Source organism: Phoxinus phoxinus (genome assembly GCF_949152265.1).
Source record: "Phoxinus phoxinus genome assembly, chromosome: 1".
Taxonomy (NCBI): domain Eukaryota; kingdom Metazoa; phylum Chordata; class Actinopteri; order Cypriniformes; family Leuciscidae; genus Phoxinus; species Phoxinus phoxinus.
In genome coordinates, this window is record NC_136876.1 from 20,549,700 (window position 1) to 20,568,151 (window position 18,452).

At 37.8% G+C, this 18,452-nt stretch overlaps 2 protein-coding genes across 2 annotated transcripts; one reads left to right on the top strand and one right to left on the bottom strand.

The window, feature by feature from the left end:
* Positions 1 to 909: 909 nt before the first annotated feature.
* On the top strand, positions 910 to 8,674 carry LOC307003016 (uncharacterized protein). The gene is made up of 10 exons (XM_079621068.1): positions 910 to 1,066; positions 1,910 to 2,006; positions 2,489 to 2,612; positions 2,697 to 2,854; positions 3,099 to 3,155; positions 3,297 to 3,439; positions 3,697 to 3,862; positions 4,455 to 4,594; positions 6,462 to 6,624; positions 7,344 to 8,674. Exons 1-10 carry the CDS (start codon positions 1,044 to 1,046, stop codon positions 7,407 to 7,409), a joined length of 1,137 nt encoding a protein of 378 aa, XP_079477194.1. The 5' UTR covers positions 910 to 1,043; the 3' UTR covers positions 7,410 to 8,674.
* Positions 8,675 to 9,950: 1,276 nt separating this feature from the next.
* Positions 9,951 to 17,756, bottom strand: nr1d1 (nuclear receptor subfamily 1, group d, member 1). Its single transcript, XM_079635094.1, has 8 exons — positions 17,272 to 17,756; positions 13,472 to 13,786; positions 13,298 to 13,386; positions 13,046 to 13,190; positions 12,057 to 12,772; positions 11,779 to 11,964; positions 11,456 to 11,666; positions 9,951 to 10,878 (listed from the first exon to the last, which is right to left on the bottom strand). Exons 1-8 carry the CDS (start codon positions 17,321 to 17,323, stop codon positions 10,682 to 10,684), a joined length of 1,911 nt encoding a protein of 636 aa, XP_079491220.1. The 5' UTR covers positions 17,324 to 17,756; the 3' UTR covers positions 9,951 to 10,681.
* Between the last annotated feature and the right edge of the window lie 696 nt (positions 17,757 to 18,452).

An 18,452-nucleotide genomic window follows, 5' to 3' on the forward strand; every position in this document is an offset into this window, starting at 1 on the left:
TTGTAATTAATCTATTGTTGGTCCAATTGCAGACATTTTCTCTATGATTATATGTTTTAGTTTTAAAAAGCTCTTGTAGATACATTTGACAGAATTCTGGCATCCAAACTACCATATCATATTTTTTTCATATTGAGTACTGGTAAGTATCTTAACATAATAGAGACAACACAGATTTATACTGAGGTGTTCTCAGAATAAAGATTTAAAAAAAAAAAAAATCAGGGTAAATTGGGATTATTTTTTACAATAAAACAATTCTTCACAAAAAAAAGTTATGAAAAATGCAATAAATTTATAATGATTTGTAAAAATGTTGCTGAAAAGCATACTAACGGGTTCCCACTATTAGGAGTCTGAGCTATGGTCTTCTGTTAATCTAATGAAACATGCATTGACGATAGAAAATGTATAGGCTAATAGGCTATTCTTCATAATAATAATAATCTTTATACCTTTTAAAAGGTTGTACCTATTAAAACCTGAGCCTGAATCCAGTAATAATGGAAATTTGCTCTCCCCCGGTTTAATTGTGGAGTAGAATTCGTTATCGTCATTTTTTGTCTAGCATTTATACATTTTAGCCTATTCATTTTTCAAGTTTTATTCAACTAAAAAATCGTAGGCTAATGGTGAGCGACTGAAATAGAACTGGTTAACTGTCTTTAGCTACTAAATGACAACGCTTTTGGTATATTCTACATATTGTTATACGCTTTACAATTGTATTTCTTTAAGTCTTTTTTTCAAATAGGCTAAATCAAAGTAAAAGACGTAACACAACACAGAAACGTTTTTGTTTTGTTACAGATTATGAAACAAATAGATTAAACAATGTACAAGATTCATTTTTTTTTCATCTTATGAATATATTGTAAATAAATACACTAATGTATTGTTTTTTTGACTGTACATTCCATAGATTTATAGCATGGTAAATTCAAGCACGTGTTTCATTCATGGACAATGATTGGTTGACATTTGTGACGAAGGCCTCGCAGTTCTGACCAATCAGCGTTAGGCGGGTAAATTTCAAAACACAAATGGCGACGGTGAGAGGCGAAGCGTGAGTATTATCTAACAAACTATAAGGAAAACGGCGTTTATTTGAACTAATGTTACGGTGTTTTATACTTTTTAAATTAGGCCGATGCTATAAGAATAGAGGGTTCACTTGAAAATGGTTTTATGTGTGTGGTGAAAGTACAAAGTCCTGAAAATGTGTCTTTCTTACAAAGTCACCGTTGTAATTGTAACGTAGTTTTCAGATATTTTTGTTACAGTGAAACGATGGTCATTTAGTATTAGCCGCTGCTGTCGTTACGTGTATATTTAAATCACTGTCAACCATTCAGGGTTTGGTGTTGTATCCAAACCACCCATTCTCATAACTCTGTATCAGGGATGTTCAACTTCGGTCCTGGAGGGCCACTGTCCTACAGAGTTTAGCTTCAACCCTGACAAAAACTCTTTTCTAGTAGTCCTGAAAACATTGATTAGCTTGTTCAGGTGTGTTTAATTAGGGTTGGAGCTAAACTCTGCAGGACAGTGGCCCTCCAGGACTGAAGTTGCCCATCCCTGCTCTCATCTATGTTTGTGACAGCGTAAATTCTGGCTTATGTCACGTCACTATTTGAAATACACTGAGGAACTTTCACAAGGTCATTTGATGAATTAAATCATTTCCGTCATTATCTAAGACAATAGATGTGCACGAGAGTGTGACAACATTAAATGCATGTCCACTTCAGTTAATTGATACTTTTGTTTTAAAGTAAAGTTTCCTTTGAGATCTAATAATTCATGCATATCAGAGGGTGATCGGAAGATTCTGAAAGCCTTTTCCCCCCATGGTAGTTTTTAAAGGCAGAGTATATAATAAACACTAATTAATAGTCTCTAATTTCAGACTTCTGGAAAGGACTGACCCTTCCTTCTTGAAATCATGCAACACCACCGAACTGCAGGAAACAGGAGAGGGAGAAATTATGGCTCCTTATCTGATGGTAAATTTTGAGTTTTGTTATAGTAACTGCAGTTTATGACGACATCCCTTTAAAAACCATAATCTAGAATTTCCTTCTAATTATGTAATAAAACATTGACGTTTTAAAGTCACCATGAAATCAGTATATTTTTTATTTTTTTATATTGCATTCTTTTTTATAAATGATTTACTCATGCACATCACTATTTTGTTAAATTCATCTGCCCCTGTAATCTTTAATCAAAACAACTTCCCCTTCCTCTTGCAATGACATCTCTTTTCTCTGATGATGTTTACTGGCGTGAGGGTGGGGCAACCTGTCACTCACATGACATCACAACAATAAACTAGGACCATCCAATCAATTCCAGATGGACAAAATCCCGCCCTAAATTTTTCTTGTTTTCATGCCTTATCACTCGCATATACATCACAAGAAGGAAGAAAAGACTTGCAACTTGCGTTTCTTGATGACTTTAAGGCATTTGTTTGTTTGCGTAGGACTGCAGGCGAAAACAGAAGCATATATTCAGGCAGCTGTGTGTGGTGTATGACATGATCCAGCTGCTGGCAGGTCTGGAGTCAGTGGATCAGCTGCTGAATGAGCCATGTCCCCAAAACCCAGGTAACACGTGCATCATGGATTATTGTACATGACTTTTCATTGGTAAACAAAGCAGTGAAATTAATGATTGATTTGGGTGCACAGGTAATGAAGCTCGTTCTGCATGGAAGGCTTTAAAAGTAGAATATCAGGAGAGAGTTCAGGAGGTGGAAGGGCTGATCAGTGCTTTCCAGGTCCGCATGGAAGAGCTTCAGGGCAAACGGGAGAAACTGGAGACTCTACTGTCCACTCTGCAGATAAAGGTAATCAGACTTCTTTCTTTTATCAATACATGAAGAAAATGGATTTTTATCTGATTTATCAAACTTATTTGATTTGAAATTAATTTGATAAAAAAAAAATTTGTTTGGCTGATTGTTGTTGCCCTTAAAAAACTCCCAATAATGATAGAATGAGTGACCAGTTTTATGATGTGTTGGTTTTATGCAGCTTCATACTAGCATTCTCATACAGTTGTATTGTACATTAAATCTCGTTCTCGTTCAGAAGGACGAGTGCAAAGAGAAGGAGAGAATCACAGCTAAACAAAGTCAGAGAGCTGAGGTAAGACATCCATTTACTTTATACTTCTTGGTTTGGCTAGTTAACTCCAATAATTTCAACTTTTCTTCACTGAAATGAAGCTGTGGGACAAACTGGTTGAATCAAATTGATGAAATTCTCATTCCTTTCTCTCACGCACAGAAACAAATCAGCTTTCAGTTGGAAGATTCCCTCCAGGCAGCCCAGAACGCCTTGAATGTGTGTGATGTGCATCTGTCTAAGCTCAAGGATGAGTTTGAAAGACAGCAGGCTCGAATTGGTGACTGGACTCTATTAAGAGACAGGTGAGTCTGTATATACACTACTGTTGAAAAGGTTGGGGTCAGTTTTTTTTATTACAGAAATGAATACTAATATTCAGCAAGGATGCATTAAATTGATCAAAAAGGACAAAAACATTTATGATGTTACAAAATATGTCTATTTCGATTAAATTGTTATTTTTAAATGTATGAAAGATTCTAAAGATTGTTGTGACTGATTACACATATATATCAACACAATAAACCCTTTTTTTTTCATTTTTTTTTCTGTATCTCAGGCTACAAACCTTGGTCACAGTGACTCACAGAAACATGCAGTATAGGCTGCTCTCAGTGAGTCCCTCTGAGCTGTGCCTTGAGCTCTTGCCTCGTGCTGCCGAAAAATCACTTGATCCGCTGCGTGTCTCCGTCACCATGACAGCCAGTGACGAGTTCCATCTTCAGGTACTGTGTCTCTCTGTGAAGTAAGGGATGAGCTGCCTGATTTCAAAAGAGGAACATGCTTCTTATCATAAAACATATATACTTTGTTCATGCATGTAGTGCAGGAGATAAGTTTTTTGTATTCTTGTTCTAGTTAACATAGCTTTATAAATGTGTAAAAGTTTGTGTGTTATGTATGTGTATATATATATATATATATATATATATATATATATATATACATATATATAAAATTTGAGATTCAACTCAAGCTTTTTACTCACATTGTTATGAATATACTATAATTTGTACTGTTGTAAAAAAATGGCATATTTGTCCTATGTACAGTACAATACTTTTTTTGTGCAAACGCTAAAGCAATTTAAAGCTTTTATTCACCAAGATTGTATTTACGTAATTATAAAAATATTAAATGTATAAAAATATTTTTTTTGAGTGATAGTGATCATATGGTGGTAATAAAATTATATGACTAAATCTTTGTCAGTGCTTAGAGCTAATATTCCTCTAGAACTACATTTCTTTTAGATGTTACCTGGTTTTCATTTTGTTTCATTACATTATTGTGAATGTACCTCTTTCCTGTCTGTAGGTGTTTCAGGGAACCGCTGGCCTGGTAGAGGAGGCGGTGAATGGCCCGCTTAGGCAAGTGAGTGCCGCCCTTGTAGAGGTGATGGAGCGGTACATAAGTCAAGGAGAGATGCTGTCTGAGATTCAGGCTCTTCACTCCAGGTACATTTTCTTAAAGTATAATTAATCATATCAAACGCTGATAAAGAAGAAGGTTCATAAAAACCCAAAGACAGGGCTCCCGCGGATCCTTAAAAGGTCTTAAATTAGATTTTTAAAATTCAAGGCCAAAAAAAGTCTTATTTTTACTTATGAAAGGTCTTAAATTTTAGATTACATCATACAACTCAACCTCAAAATGAAAATCTTCTTACTGTAACCTGTGAAATCTGTGACAACTGCTTAGTCTTGTCTTCATTCAGCATGTTTTAAAAAATTTGGCTCAAAATACAAGTGTCCTAATACTGATAAACAGACACTATTTGACGGACAGGGTCGTCAATATATATATATTTTTTTACATTATAATTTTTTTTACCATGAACTGACAGGACATACATATAGGCTAGATTATACATTTATTTATTTATGCAGAGAGCAGAGACTGTGAGTCACTTTTCATGCTCAACACCAGAGGAAGTTTTTTCCCCGCAATGACAGCAGAGTGCCACTAAAATCCCGTTCACTCCAAGGATGATAACGCTAAAGATATAGCCTAGTTCTAAAAATCGTTCTTAATAATAAAAAATGATCCACACCACAGTTATAATGATAACGGCACAGAGAAAGATATCATTGAAATCACTTTCAGAAGGATTTTATCCAGCTGATGAGCGATAAAAACATTGACAGCCAATCAGAATCCATCTTGCTGTAACAAGCTTGTGCATTTAAAGTGACAGACAAGCACTCGCTTAGAATAAACAGAACAATGTTGTCCGCTGGTGTGGACGCTAATATAGTTGTCTTTATAGTTAGCGTTCTTGCTGTGAAGGGGCCTTAAAATACAAGCTTTTGTGACTGAACTGGCTAATATGAACTGTGCAATATCGTGACCTTCCTAAAATAATTGGCCAAGTCATGCAAAAAAAACAAGTTTTTGTCAAAAAATAAGTCATCTCCTCATGATGCTGGCCACCTCTGGTAAAATCACCTACATCCTCAGTTGAACAGATCATGCAATTCTTCCCCTGTAGTATAATGGCCTATGTCAAGAGTGGACTTAGGCTGTTTCAGGTTTTTTTGAGAAACCTGAAAAAAATGACTTGGCAATTATTTTAGGACAAACCCAAACCCTGTAACAAACCCTCAAAAAGTGACAACTTTAACATGCTATATAAAAATATCTGTGGGGTATTTTGTGTTAACTTCACACACACACTCTGGGGACATCAGAGATTTATTTTACATCTTGTGAAAATGGCATTTTAACCACCCCTTTAATGTGCTATCTATTGCAATACAATATCGTCACACTATAGCAATGCTCTCCCACATATTTTGCTATTATAACTGCACTTATTTCCATGTTTGGTATAAGTAGAAGTGGGTGGTAATAGACAAGAAATGTTCACTTTTCTACCATCTTTCTGATAACGTTTCTTTAGTCATTCGGCAATCCTGAACCCCTGTAGTGAAACCACCCTGACTGAGCCTGGGTTCTCCCAAGGTTTTTTTCTCCATTCTGTCACCTGATGGAGTTTTGGTTCCTTGCCGCTGTTGCCTTACCTTCTGGCTTGCTTAGTTGGGGACATTTAATATTCAACAATATTATAGATCTGCCTTAAAGGTGGATGATGATGAAATTGTTTTTTTTGTATTATTTTCATGTTATCACTGTGAAGCTGCTTTGATACAATCTGTATTGTAAAAAGCGCTATATAAATAAAGATGACTTGACTTGACTTGACTTACACAACACCGGAAGTCAGCATTACTACTTTACAGCAATAAAAGGGGAAACTCATCTTAAATGATTAATAATTTTACTCCCTGTATCTCATTTGCAATTTTTCGTTTGTGTCATCAGGTTTGCGATTGATTGGTGTCCTGCTGAAAAGCTTCTGATCTTTCTCAAGACTGCGACCACCGTATGTCACCTGAGGGTTGAGGAGGGTTACCCATCACACGGTCGAGCTACTCTCTTGTCTGTGAGAAAAGACGGCAATCTGTTTGATATCACCAATCTACAGGTACGGAAGAGTGAAAAGGTTTGGTTTCAATTTGCTGATCCATGTTTTTTTTATTTTATAATTGCGATTCAAAGCATCAAGATAGGAAAATGTCTATGTCATTGCTTTTTGCTGCATGGTGACCTTATGTTTGCATCATATTCAAACTTTATAAATATTGTGCTTGTTCTTAGAAGTGTTCTCTCTCTCTCTCTCCTCTCTCCTCTCTCTCCTCTCTCTCTCTCTCTCTCTCTCTCTCTCTCTGTATAATTTTTTTGTGAATTTTTAATTTATAGATATCATTACTTATTTTACAACCTGAACTAGCCATGCTTTGTAAAAATATATATTATTTACCCAATAAATAAGTGTAAAATTACACCAATCTACTTAATGTTGTTTATTTTAATTTCCTTAATTTAACTGTGTTGTAGAACTGTATTTTTATTTTATTATAGTTTTATTGTGATATTAGAACAATTGTATCATCCTGACATTTTTGACTGTATGCTCCCCCGAACAATATGAAAATAGACTTTTTATATATAATCTGCTCATCATAGAAGAGATGCATTGAAGTCATTGTATGTATGAATTGCATTTTCTAAATGTCACCCAAGCAAGTAACTGGTAAATCCACTATTATAAGAGGTCAAGATGTTTCCAGCTCTGATCCTTGTTTTTTCCTAAGTCATTTCTGAGTTCAGTAAGTTTGTTCATTCATAAGTGACTCTTTTCAGCCCGCAGAGCAACATCCTGTCCTGACAGAGTGGCTTGAGTTTCTCTCCTCCAATCCGAACATCTGATGTGAATGTCAAAATGTACTCCTGCCCTGACTCAGAAAGGCAGATCTCCATCACGTATGTCATGTCCTGAGTCAGAGTCTATTACATAACACTTACACTCTCTGCGTTGTACAGTTCTAGTTGCGTTGTTGATGTATAAATGAATATTTGTATTGTGTCTGTGTACGTATGAGTTATAAAGGGATTTCAGTCTTTATCTAATCAACCCAGACTGTCAGCATACAATTGCTCTTCACCCATATAAACGTATTGAGCATTTAAATTTGAGGCTCATTACATGTTTTCATGTAGAAAGGAGCTCTGTATTATTCTGTCAGTAATTACAGTCACATGACTCTCAGCAGTATAGTTTGTTTAAATGTCATGTGTAAATAAAATTAATCTAAAATGTATTAAATGGCATCTAGTTTGAATTTTGCACTTCTACTCTTGTTTTTAACACTAGAGGGCAGCACTTTATGTAAGTAGCACCGGCCACATGCACATTCCATATGCTGTTGTCTGACATAACAGGTTAGGTAACGAGTTAGACTCAAGCTTGTTCTTCTGCTGCATGGATATTTAATCCTCCCTGTTTTACTACACAGAGTGGTATAGAATAAATTTTCACTTTTAATGTGGCATACATTTCCATGTAAAGCTCCTGTCACGTTGGCCTCTGGCCAGACCCCGAGCTTGTTATGAAACCAGATCAAATTCAGTCTTTTTTTTTCTTCCAATGGTTATTCTGATATACTTGGCACTTAGAGCATGACTCCACTTTCTGTACCAGTTATCCGCCCTCTGGCTCTACACAACAGGAGCTGCTCTTATTGGCCAAATTAGATGTGAGGTTTGTTCTGGATTTGGCCAATAGGGAGCTGTGAAACTGGTTATGAGGGCACAATGACCCAGTTCTGGGTCCATGTGTGCGGAGAGCACTCCACATATTCTCTGCTCATTCTGCTGTCGGTAATGAGATGGGCCTGGACTCTGTGCTGTGCTTTGACAATTGTCTTTGTAGATCAGACTCCATTTCTATCAGGGAAAAGAAAGACGGGTCTTGGCAAATAATGATCTTGTCCGTGGTATTTGCTTGCATAGCTTGGTGAACCATATTTTTCCCTCATAATTTCCATATTCTTTCATATGTTAAAAATATTATTTACTGTTAAACTTAATTCACATTAGTGTATGTTGATTTATATTTACTAGGTATTGTATTTTTTCCCACTTGCTTATCATTTTCTATTTACTTGTGTTGATTTACTATAATTAAATATTTTAAAAATATAATAACCATTTATATTTCTTTTAAACCATCTGTAGTACTTGTATAGTTTTGTATATTTTGAAGCATATTTTTCTGTATCTTTGTTATCCTACTGATATAGTACCCTTGTTAATATATATATATATATATATTTTTCTCTTTATTTGTATTATCTTAATTATTAATTAATTTTTATTTACTATTATCATCATTATAATTATTTTTATCTATTTTTTTCTTACTGGTGTAATGGCTGATTGTTTGTCTTCGTCATTTTGTATGTTTAAACGAGATTAAAACAATACAAATTTGATTAAAAAAAATAAAAAAAACATTTGCAAGAACTTTTAGATGCTTTAGCTATTTGAATTCCATTGTCAGAGTAGCAGTATTATTAAATGTCCCATTCATTGTTGTAAATTTCCAGTATTTACTATTTCCAATGTCATTCTATTATTTGTTTAATTGCTGTTTGAACGTAAGTCTCATATGCTCACCAAGGTGGAATTTATTTAATCAAAAATACAGTAAAGACAAAAAAATTTCACAATATTATAACATTTCAAAATAATAAGTGAATTGTATTTATTCCTGTGATGACAAAGCTGAATTTTGAGCATCATTACTAAAGTCTTCAGTGTCACATGATCCTTCAGAAATAATTTGGTGTTCAAAAAAATATTAAAATTAATGTTGAAAACAGTCGCTTAATATTTTTGTTGAAACCATTATTCTTTGAATGGGAAGTTCAAAAGAACAGCATTTATGTGAAATGGAAATCTTTTGTAACATTATAAATGTCTTTACTGTCCCTTTTGGTTAATTTAATGCATCCATGCTGAATAAATATATATATATATATATATATATTAAAAGTCCTACTAACCCCAAAACTTTTAAACAGCATATATTGAACTAATTGAATTACCTATTGTCAGATAACTACTGTCCTATTCAATTGCAGCACTTATGGGAAAGATTTGGCATAATTCTATATTTGTTCACAGCTCCCACTAGTGGACACTGTCTTTAAGTTTATTATTGAGGACAGAAACGATACATTCTGCTTATTACCGGTACTCTTGACACTGAAAAGAAACGTATTAGTGTATATATAGTAGTATACTATATATATAATACTTTATATTATAAGTACTGTATATATAATTTCATTTGTTTTTATACATTTTTATTATTTTACAATAAACGTGTTCAGTACACGGGTAAACCAAGATTTATTCGACACAAATGAGATTTTTCTTCTTGAAAAAAGACAACACTCAGCACTCTTGATTCATAAAATGGCTTTATGAAGTAAAAGACAAATGAAATACATGTTGGAAGTTTTATAATATGTATACACTCTACTTATATGTCTGTGCTCATATATTTATATATCATCTGCGTTGAGCATGTGAACTTTACAAAAAAATATATATTAATCATTTATATCATATTTACAAATATTTTACAGTGTCACAGGGATGTGAATATTCATGAAGGTTCATACCACGTATAGCTTGTCATTTGCATCATAGCTAAAATGATTTGATCTCCGAGTGTGGGTGTAGCGTGAACCCAGGCCTGGGTATGAGGAGACGCTCTGATCTGCTGCTGTCGTCGTCTCTCTGGAAGTGGCCTGGAGATCTTTCTGGCCTGGCTGTGAAGCCTTGCAAGAGACATTTTGCACTTGTTCCCTATGCAGATGCAGTCTGAATGTGAGTGTTTTTGTCTGCTTCATTATTACCACCTATTTCAAGTAAGCAATGACATGTGGCTCAAAGACCCTTTAACTGTCCTAAATATGGCAAGCTAGCCATAAAGGCTACTGACCGACCATTAGACACCAACGCATCCCTTCAAATGTGTCATCAAGCGCTTTTAAGTGCCAAATGCATCGGTTTGTTTTCTGGTTTGTTCTCTTGGAACGGGTTCTAATGTTTGTACCCTTTTTTTCTTTCTTGCAGTCAACCAGCGGTGACCCACTTTAACTGGCTTCTCATGGCAGTGGTTTGCAACCTCAGACGTCAATCCGGAAAGAGAGCAGTTTCTCCGAGTGCATGTTGTTCAGCGTGCGCAGGTCAGGAAGTTTGAGCAGCAGCTTGGTGAATCGGGAGGCGTCGCAAGGGGCTCTCTTGCTGACGAGGGTTCGGAGAGCCCGGATTAGACTTTCCTGAAGCATCTCCACTGAATTCACATTTTCAGTCCCAGAACGGTCTGTACAACAGAAGCAAACGATGAGAGACCAAATTAATTAGTGGATCAAACTAATGTACTTACTATATGATATATATGTAGTGTCAAGCCATTAAATGGGATGGTTGACCCAAAAATGAAAATTCTGTCATCGTTTATGCATTTCTTTCTTTTGTGGAATATATATAAAATATATATATATAATGTTCATACAGTGAAAGACAATGGGGGTCCGATGTTGTTTTGGTCACCATTGACTCTAATTATATAAACAGTATTTCAAAACATTTTCTTTTTTTTTTACACAGAAGAAAGCAAGTCATGCAGTGAAGATAAATCATCATATGAAGTGATCATATCTCTTCACAGCTTGATTCCTATGGATTCGTTTTATAACACCATCATGATCTTTTTGTATCTTCTACCTGGACTTCCAGCGGAGAGACAGAAACCTCTCGGGTTTCATTAAAAAAAATCTGAATTTTTCATTATAGGATTAAGTAAAGTCTAATTTGTTTGAAACAACGTAAGGTTGGGTAAATGATGACAGAATTTAATGATGAGTGAATTATACCTTTAACACTAATATGCAACCTACCTGCAGAAACCAGCACCACTGCAGTGAAGAGTCCCAGTTCTTCTGCTGAGAGCTCTAATGCGTTGAGTTTCTCACTGAAGTCAAACATGGTTCCCAGCAAATCACCCATGCCCATGCTTTTCAGGGCCTCCAATCTGTAGGTGGCGCCTGAGATGAACGTAACAGTCTTCTCTTTTACGTTAAACAGCGAGGAGAAGCGTACCATGAGGACCTGCAGGAGAGATTCAAAAATAAAACGTACTTAGTAAAACCTAATTTGGCATTGTGGCCTTTTTTATATTTGACGAAAGTCTGATGTTTTAAATTAAATGCAATTGACTTACCTCAAATGTTCCGGCCTTCAACAAAGTGACCTGGTCGTTTTGGGATAGAGTGCTAAACCCCGGGATGTGTTTGGCGAACTCCACCACCTCTCGCACCGCTGGGGTGAAGCTAAGAGAGAAGTCTTCCCAAATTTCCTGGGGTGTTTTGTTAGGGTCCGAGTAAGGATGCATGTTCATTGGACAAGCCTGGAAAAAAGAAATCCGTTCAAAATCAAAAGTCCAAGACTTCTTTACTTGGTACTAAGAAGAACATATCGTTAGAATACCAAAGGTCTTACCAGCAGAATCTCCTTGCGTTTTTTCCACGGACAGTTCTGACCCTGTGAGCTGCTGTTTAACTCCTCACTGTGGCTTACGCCGTAGAGGTTACTGTTTGGAGATCGCTGGCCGTTGTTATTGTGCTGCTGATGTTGTCCAGGTGCTTGGGAGGCTTGAAAATGGAGGCCGTTTTCTGGTGGCACCTCGAAGTTGTTGCAATGATGAGCGACATTATTATCATGGTGGTAGATGGTGTTGTGGCCATTGAGGTGGTATCCAGCCATGCAGCGGTTGCTGCTACGGTTGTCCAGCTCGCCGTTGTGATGCAGCAGCGCTGAACCTAACTTTTCATGAGCGTAGACAAAGGTCTCGCGGTGTGCCCGGGTTATGGCGGCGATGGTTTGGTCTACACCTGGGCTGGAGCACAGTGGTGGAGATGAGGTAAGAGGTGGGGGGCTCTGAGCCGGTTGCACCGATGGGGATGTTGGGGCCAGGGGGGATAAGGTTTGTTCTACGGCCACTGCGGGGGGCTGGGGTTGTGCCCCCACTGGAAGGCCTGGGCAAGGAGATGAGGAAGTGGTGGATGGGGACGAAGAAGAGCAGGGGGTGTTTGATGTGATGCTCGCCAGCTGGAATTCATTCTGAAGCTGGTTGTTCACCATGTTGTTCATGGCGTTCTGCATCTCGGCCAGCATACGCTGCTTCTCGCGTTTGGGGATACGACCGAAACGAACAGCTGGGGGTTAAAGAAAGTACAGAAAATGTCATATTGATGCATGTATGCCAATATTCTATTTAGAAACCTTTCAAGGGATGTAGGAAGTATTGGTACTATATCTGATACTGGGCGATATTTTAGATTTTTTGATCAATATCTGCTGAAATTGGATATGCTCATTTCCACCCATTTAAAAATGTAATAACAGTCAGAATGAATATCAGTGCGTCCCTAAACTTTTTTGTTATTGTTTCTCTGTATTTATCCAAGCTTGGTTGTCTAGATACTCACCGTCTCGGGACATTCCCACGGACAGACACTTTTTGAAACGGCACTGCTGGCACCGGTTCCGGTTGATCCTCATAATGGTACAAGTTTCATTCTTCAGGCACTTTTTGTACTGGATGTTCTGCTGGATGCTGCGTCGAAAGAATCCCTGTGGACCATGCAGATAATGTTAATTTTTGGTTTAAACAAAAGCTCTAATTAAATATGCAATGTTTAATAAACTTTTGTACATGTAAACAGATGCTATTTTCTTACCTTGCAGCCCTCACAGGCATGGACCCCATAGTGAAAACCAGAAGCCACGTCGCCACACACTTTGCACAGCAACACCATTCCATTCAGCTCTGGAAAGAAAGTAAAATGTTATAGTCGTTCTCCTGGATACCATACTTTCCATTGATCAGGTAAAGCATGGTTCTTATCACTTACTAGTAAGGGTGGCAACTGATTTGTTGGGTGAATTGCGTGCACTTCCAATATCATCACGGCCTCTTGGGGATCCACCAGAGCATGATGAGCTTCCCTCCTCTCCTGATCCAGAACTCGAGCTGCTGCTGCTGCTGCTGCTGCTGATGTACATCCGTGAGGAATCATGGGATCCATTGGGGGATGGTGGGAATGAAGAGCCAAAGCAGGGTTGCGTAAAGGACTGCAGGCTGCTGTTTGAATTCTCACTGTACATGGACACGGGGCTGGTGCGGTTGGGAGAGCCTCCACACGATCCGATGTATGAGATCACCCCACCTAGCGATGAAAAGAAAAGCACATTTACTAGATTGCTCCCTGTTCGCTGCACAGTGCGAAAACAAAAAGTGAGAGAGGCCCACCGAGAGGGAGTTGAAAATGTTCTTAGGTTTTTTTTTCCCTCCTCCCTAAAATGGAGGATGTCTTGTGGGTACATCCTCATAAAAATGTTCCCATAAATACATCTCTCCATTACACATGGAATTTCACTGAAACAGATGGTGCTGAGGAAATGAGGAAGCTTAGAGAATCTGTCCTGGTGGAAAAAAGGGATACTTTCTAGGAATTGTTATTATAAACTGGATGGGGACATTAAAAAATTCCAGCGGCCACTCCTTTTTTTCCTGAGCTTGTGTCTCAGAGGGCCTTTTTTTTTTGTGGTTTATAGTTTCACTGGCACCGGTAAAACCATGTGAGCCAGCCACATTTGACTCATGACATTTCTATGTATCAAATGCACAACTCCGCATGATGGTGTTGGTAGCACATGCCCAGACATGTGCATTGATAAATAACATTTACAACTCTGTTTTTGTTCGACTTATATCCTGTTATTAGTTTACATCATCAGCTCAAATCAGATAAGATTAGTCAACTTTGCTCTAGAGGAACTGTGCAGTGTGTTAGAGTTTACACTTTGGCATTGACTCTAGCATGTATACTATTCCCTAGAGTCCAATACTTCCTGCTGCCTTTCCTAACCTTTGGTCCACTGAAGTTAAACTCAGTATCCATCGCTCATGTTTTACGGTTTCCTCCTGCGCACCAAGTCACTGCGCTTGATGGAAACTACATTTTATGAAACTAGTCCAGACCTTTATTTCAGTGAAAGTCTTTGGCATGTGCTGGAGGAGACTTTACAAGATTGCTGGACTCTTGCATTGTCAATGTTAGATCATGACCAAAAATTGATGCACCTCTTGATGGAAATAACATCACAACATTTATTTTTCAAAAAGAAGTATATAAATTTTTGGTAAAGATCTTGTATTGACAATGCAAGATCAAGCACTCTGTAAAGTGCTCTTATTTCAGTGTTAAGTTGTGGATATCAACGTGTTTCGCAAGTTAATCTTTACAGCATTTTAAATGGCAAAGGCAAACCAATTAGAAGTTACATAACAAGTGTGCACTAGCACAAAAGGTCAACAAGTCACTGTATCAGGTGGAGCAACAACATGGATACGCTCCTGTCACAAATTAAATTAGATTAGATCCACTAGACTGATTTAGACTAGACTTTAACTTAGTGAGTTCACTGTTATAGTTACATGGCAATAGTGGTTTTGGATCTTCACCCTGCTTTGCTTCTGTTAAAATACGTGCTTCCTCTGGCTCCTAATTGTTTTTTAATCTAAATACTTAAGACTTTCCTAAACGTCTGTCAAAGGAAATACTTGTGTAAGCACAACAGGGGCGCGTGTGAGCTGTTCAGGCATCATTGGGGGAGAGCACGCCTCCCCTCCACGTGCGCCACACAAGGACAGCCCTTCAACGAGACTCCGTTCATTATCCACGCCTCTCAAAACACACCCGCGCCGCTTTTTTAAACGCTTCACCATTCATTCACGCCCACATGCAATGAGAAAGCTTTTTTGCTCTACATTAATACTGCTGTCAGTGTTTACATTGGGTTCAGTATATTTGTCTCTTAAGCTCAAAACTGTGCGTAGCAGTGAATTTACGACAGGTAAATGGTGAGAGTAAGATTAACTGAATTTCCCCCCACTTACCCCTTCCAACACAGCGATTAATTATTATAAATAGTTGCTATTTGTAATATTGTTACTGGTTTACTGGGGAGTCATACGAGAAAAAGAACACAAGCACGGCGATGTAGGATTTGCAGCACATAGCCTACATAAACAGTGTTGCTATGGGCATAGGGCAACAGTCATTATCAATGAATATTTGACTTCTGAATGAACGACTGACCAATCACAATCGAGCATTCCAGAGCCGTAATAAGACATTGCAGTCAGACATTTATCAGCATTTTATCGAACGTCTTCGAATCATGGATTCAATTAATCTGGAGTAGCCTAGAGACGAAACATCCGAGTCATAGCGACAAATAAAAACCAATTTAAAAAAATATACTTAGCCTACACATTTTCCTCTTTAGGCTACATAATAAACAAAAGTTAGCCATACTATTCTGTTCACAATCAAAGATCTAATAAATATGTTTAAACACTAGGCTAATTCGATTGAATAGGCAGGCACGGGGATATTTTGTGACGTATTTATGTCAGAGCAAAGGGGGGGGAACTGTTACGTTAAACTGGATCAATTTCATGTCCCAGTTTTGAAGTGAACACGTTGTTAACGTGATGCCCACCCCCGCGTCTCACTCTTCGGACCAATCGCAGCGCGCACATGGCTCACACTGCAGCGTCACACACGGGTTCGCGCTGGGAGGACAGACACGCACCGCAAGGCGGAATTATGTAATGAGCGCCCAAGCTTACCAATAGCTGTAGGCGGAGAGAGAAGAATGAAAACAAAAAGCACATGGCTAGGCTCGGCGGTCCATGTGAATCGAATGAAGATTCGACGCTCGCCTGCATCACAGGGATGTCCGTACACCTGACTTCTCAGTTATGACCTAGTTCCCCGAAATTCACGAGAACACTGTGTCTTAACCCGTGATGTCCTTGCCTTCGTCTGACATTTACATTCTATCTATATCGCGAACTTTTCTCACGCTAGAAATTACGCATAGCCTACCTGAACAGTCGTTTCACACACACATGAAGGCACTTTTATCAAGGAATAATGAAATATCTAGGCTACACATTCGATATATTTTTTTATGTCATTAAACATACCTTCGTGATTATTTGTTTCAGAACCATAAAAAATAAAAACGAGATAATTCGGCGAGCCCTGATAATGCGATTTACTGTCAAGTCCGGCAGAAATAAATATTATATAGCTTATAGATAGCCTATGTGTGACGTTTCACCGCACCAAGCAGATTATAGCCTACATTTAGTTTGTGGACCGTTAGCCCAACAGTCAATGGTGCGGATAATGCAACAAATTAATGAACATGCAAGTTGATAATGATTAAGAAGAGAGGTGAAACAAATCGCTGAACCAGACTGATTAACAAGACTGATTCTTAAAGGGATAGTTCACTTCAAAATGAAAATTCTTTCATGATTTACTCACCCTCAAGTTGTTTTAAATCTGTATTAATGTCTTTCTTCTGCTGAACACAAAGGAATATATTTTGAAGAATGTCAGTAACCAAACAGTTAACTGTCCATTGACTTCCATAGTATTTTTTTCTTCTCTACTATGGAAGTCAATGGGACCAGTTAACTGTTTGGTTACTGACATTCTTCTAAATATCTTCCTTTGTGTTCAGCAGAAGAAAGACATTAATACAGGTTTAAAACAACTTGAGGGTGAGTATATGATGACAGAATTTTCATTTTGAAGTGAACTATCCCTTTAAAGCATCCAGAGAGTCTTACCTGTGTTGTTTGTGTCTACTGCTGTCGACATGTTGAGGTCCTGTAAAGTCATGCAAGTTTTTGAAAATCTCCAATGCAACACCCAGAGTGGAGATGTACTCTCTATAGACGCACTTCTGTTTTTCTTCTCAGTTCTTCTTTACGATAAAGTCATAACTGCCAATAATGGCTCTCCTTAAATCGCAGGAAATAGGTGCGTGTCTGCTAAATGCCGATAAAAGATGTTAAAGGCTGCGCAAAGACGTCAGTAAAATGTGGATCATTCAATGAAAATGTATCACAAGCCGGTGCGCCTGTCCTGTCACTCGCCCAATCTGTGTCGCTCTGAACTGTTCTGTCGAGTCGGCCCGGTTTTTCTTAGACCGCCTCGTTCTAAGGAGCATGCTTGGATGAGACGAGCGCAGGCGCACCCACTTCCCCGCCGCTGCACGAGGCTCGAAATGTGTCCATGTGACCTCCGCGAAAACCTCGTGGCCCAGTGACACACTTTCTCCAGAACACATTTCGGTACGAATTTTAAAACTCCCAGCGCACGTGCCTGCCTCAAGTCAAAGAGTTTGAAATCGCCTGATGTCAAGAGGAATTGTTTGTATTACTGTATCTGCTTGCGTTTTACGCGTGGAAGTGTTTATGTATTCAGTTCAAGGGATTTAGACTTCATGTAGCCTAAGTTTTTAAAAAGCATTTTTAGAATCAAGATCTTTGCTCCCACTACTCAAACAATGCAATAATTCATGACAAAATATCAGTGTTGGATGAAATGCACATCAGCAAAAGTACAGATACATTATTACTCCAGTAAGAGTTAATGTAGCCTACTTGTATTAAAAGTAAAAGTACTGATCGATCATTTATTTAGCCAGGACTAGTCAATAGTCAACAACACTAATAAGAAAGATTAGTGCAGACATTTATTTTGTATTGATCTGCGAATAGGCAAACTTTTTATTTTGTTGCCAAAACTTCGTAGACACTCAAATCCAGACATGTCAAAGGAATAGTTCAGTGTGATGTGTGAACCAACCAGGAAAGAATCAGCACATTTACGAATTCGGCTCTTGCTTTTCAAGGCATGGTGAAATAATGATAATAATGTTATGTTTTTACTCTAAGCTTCTCTAATGTTTTTTTTCTCTATGAAATTCAGTGGAGTAAAAAGTACGACATGCTTTGGAATGTAG

What these genes read in the sequence shown, in the direction of transcription:
- nr1d1 (XM_079635094.1), bottom strand. Translation starts at nt 17,323, where the DNA reads ATGACTTTACAGGACCTCAACATGTCGACAGCAGTAGACACAAACAAC. An exon ending in CGTGGGAATGTCCCGAGACG is followed by an intron (nt 12,773 to 13,045) that starts GTGAGTATCTAG and finishes TTTAACCCCCAG; the next exon opens with CTGTTCGTTTCGGTCGTATC. An exon ending in TGAAGGCCGGAACATTTGAG is followed by an intron (nt 11,667 to 11,778) that starts GTAAGTCAATTG and finishes TCTCTCCTGCAG; the next exon opens with GTCCTCATGGTACGCTTCTC.
- LOC307003016 (XM_079621068.1), top strand. Translation starts at nt 1,044, where the DNA reads ATGGCGACGGTGAGAGGCGAAGC. An exon ending in AACAAAGTCAGAGAGCTGAG is followed by an intron (nt 3,156 to 3,296) that starts GTAAGACATCCA and finishes TCTCACGCACAG; the next exon opens with AAACAAATCAGCTTTCAGTT. An exon ending in GTGACGAGTTCCATCTTCAG is followed by an intron (nt 3,863 to 4,454) that starts GTACTGTGTCTC and finishes TCCTGTCTGTAG; the next exon opens with GTGTTTCAGGGAACCGCTGG.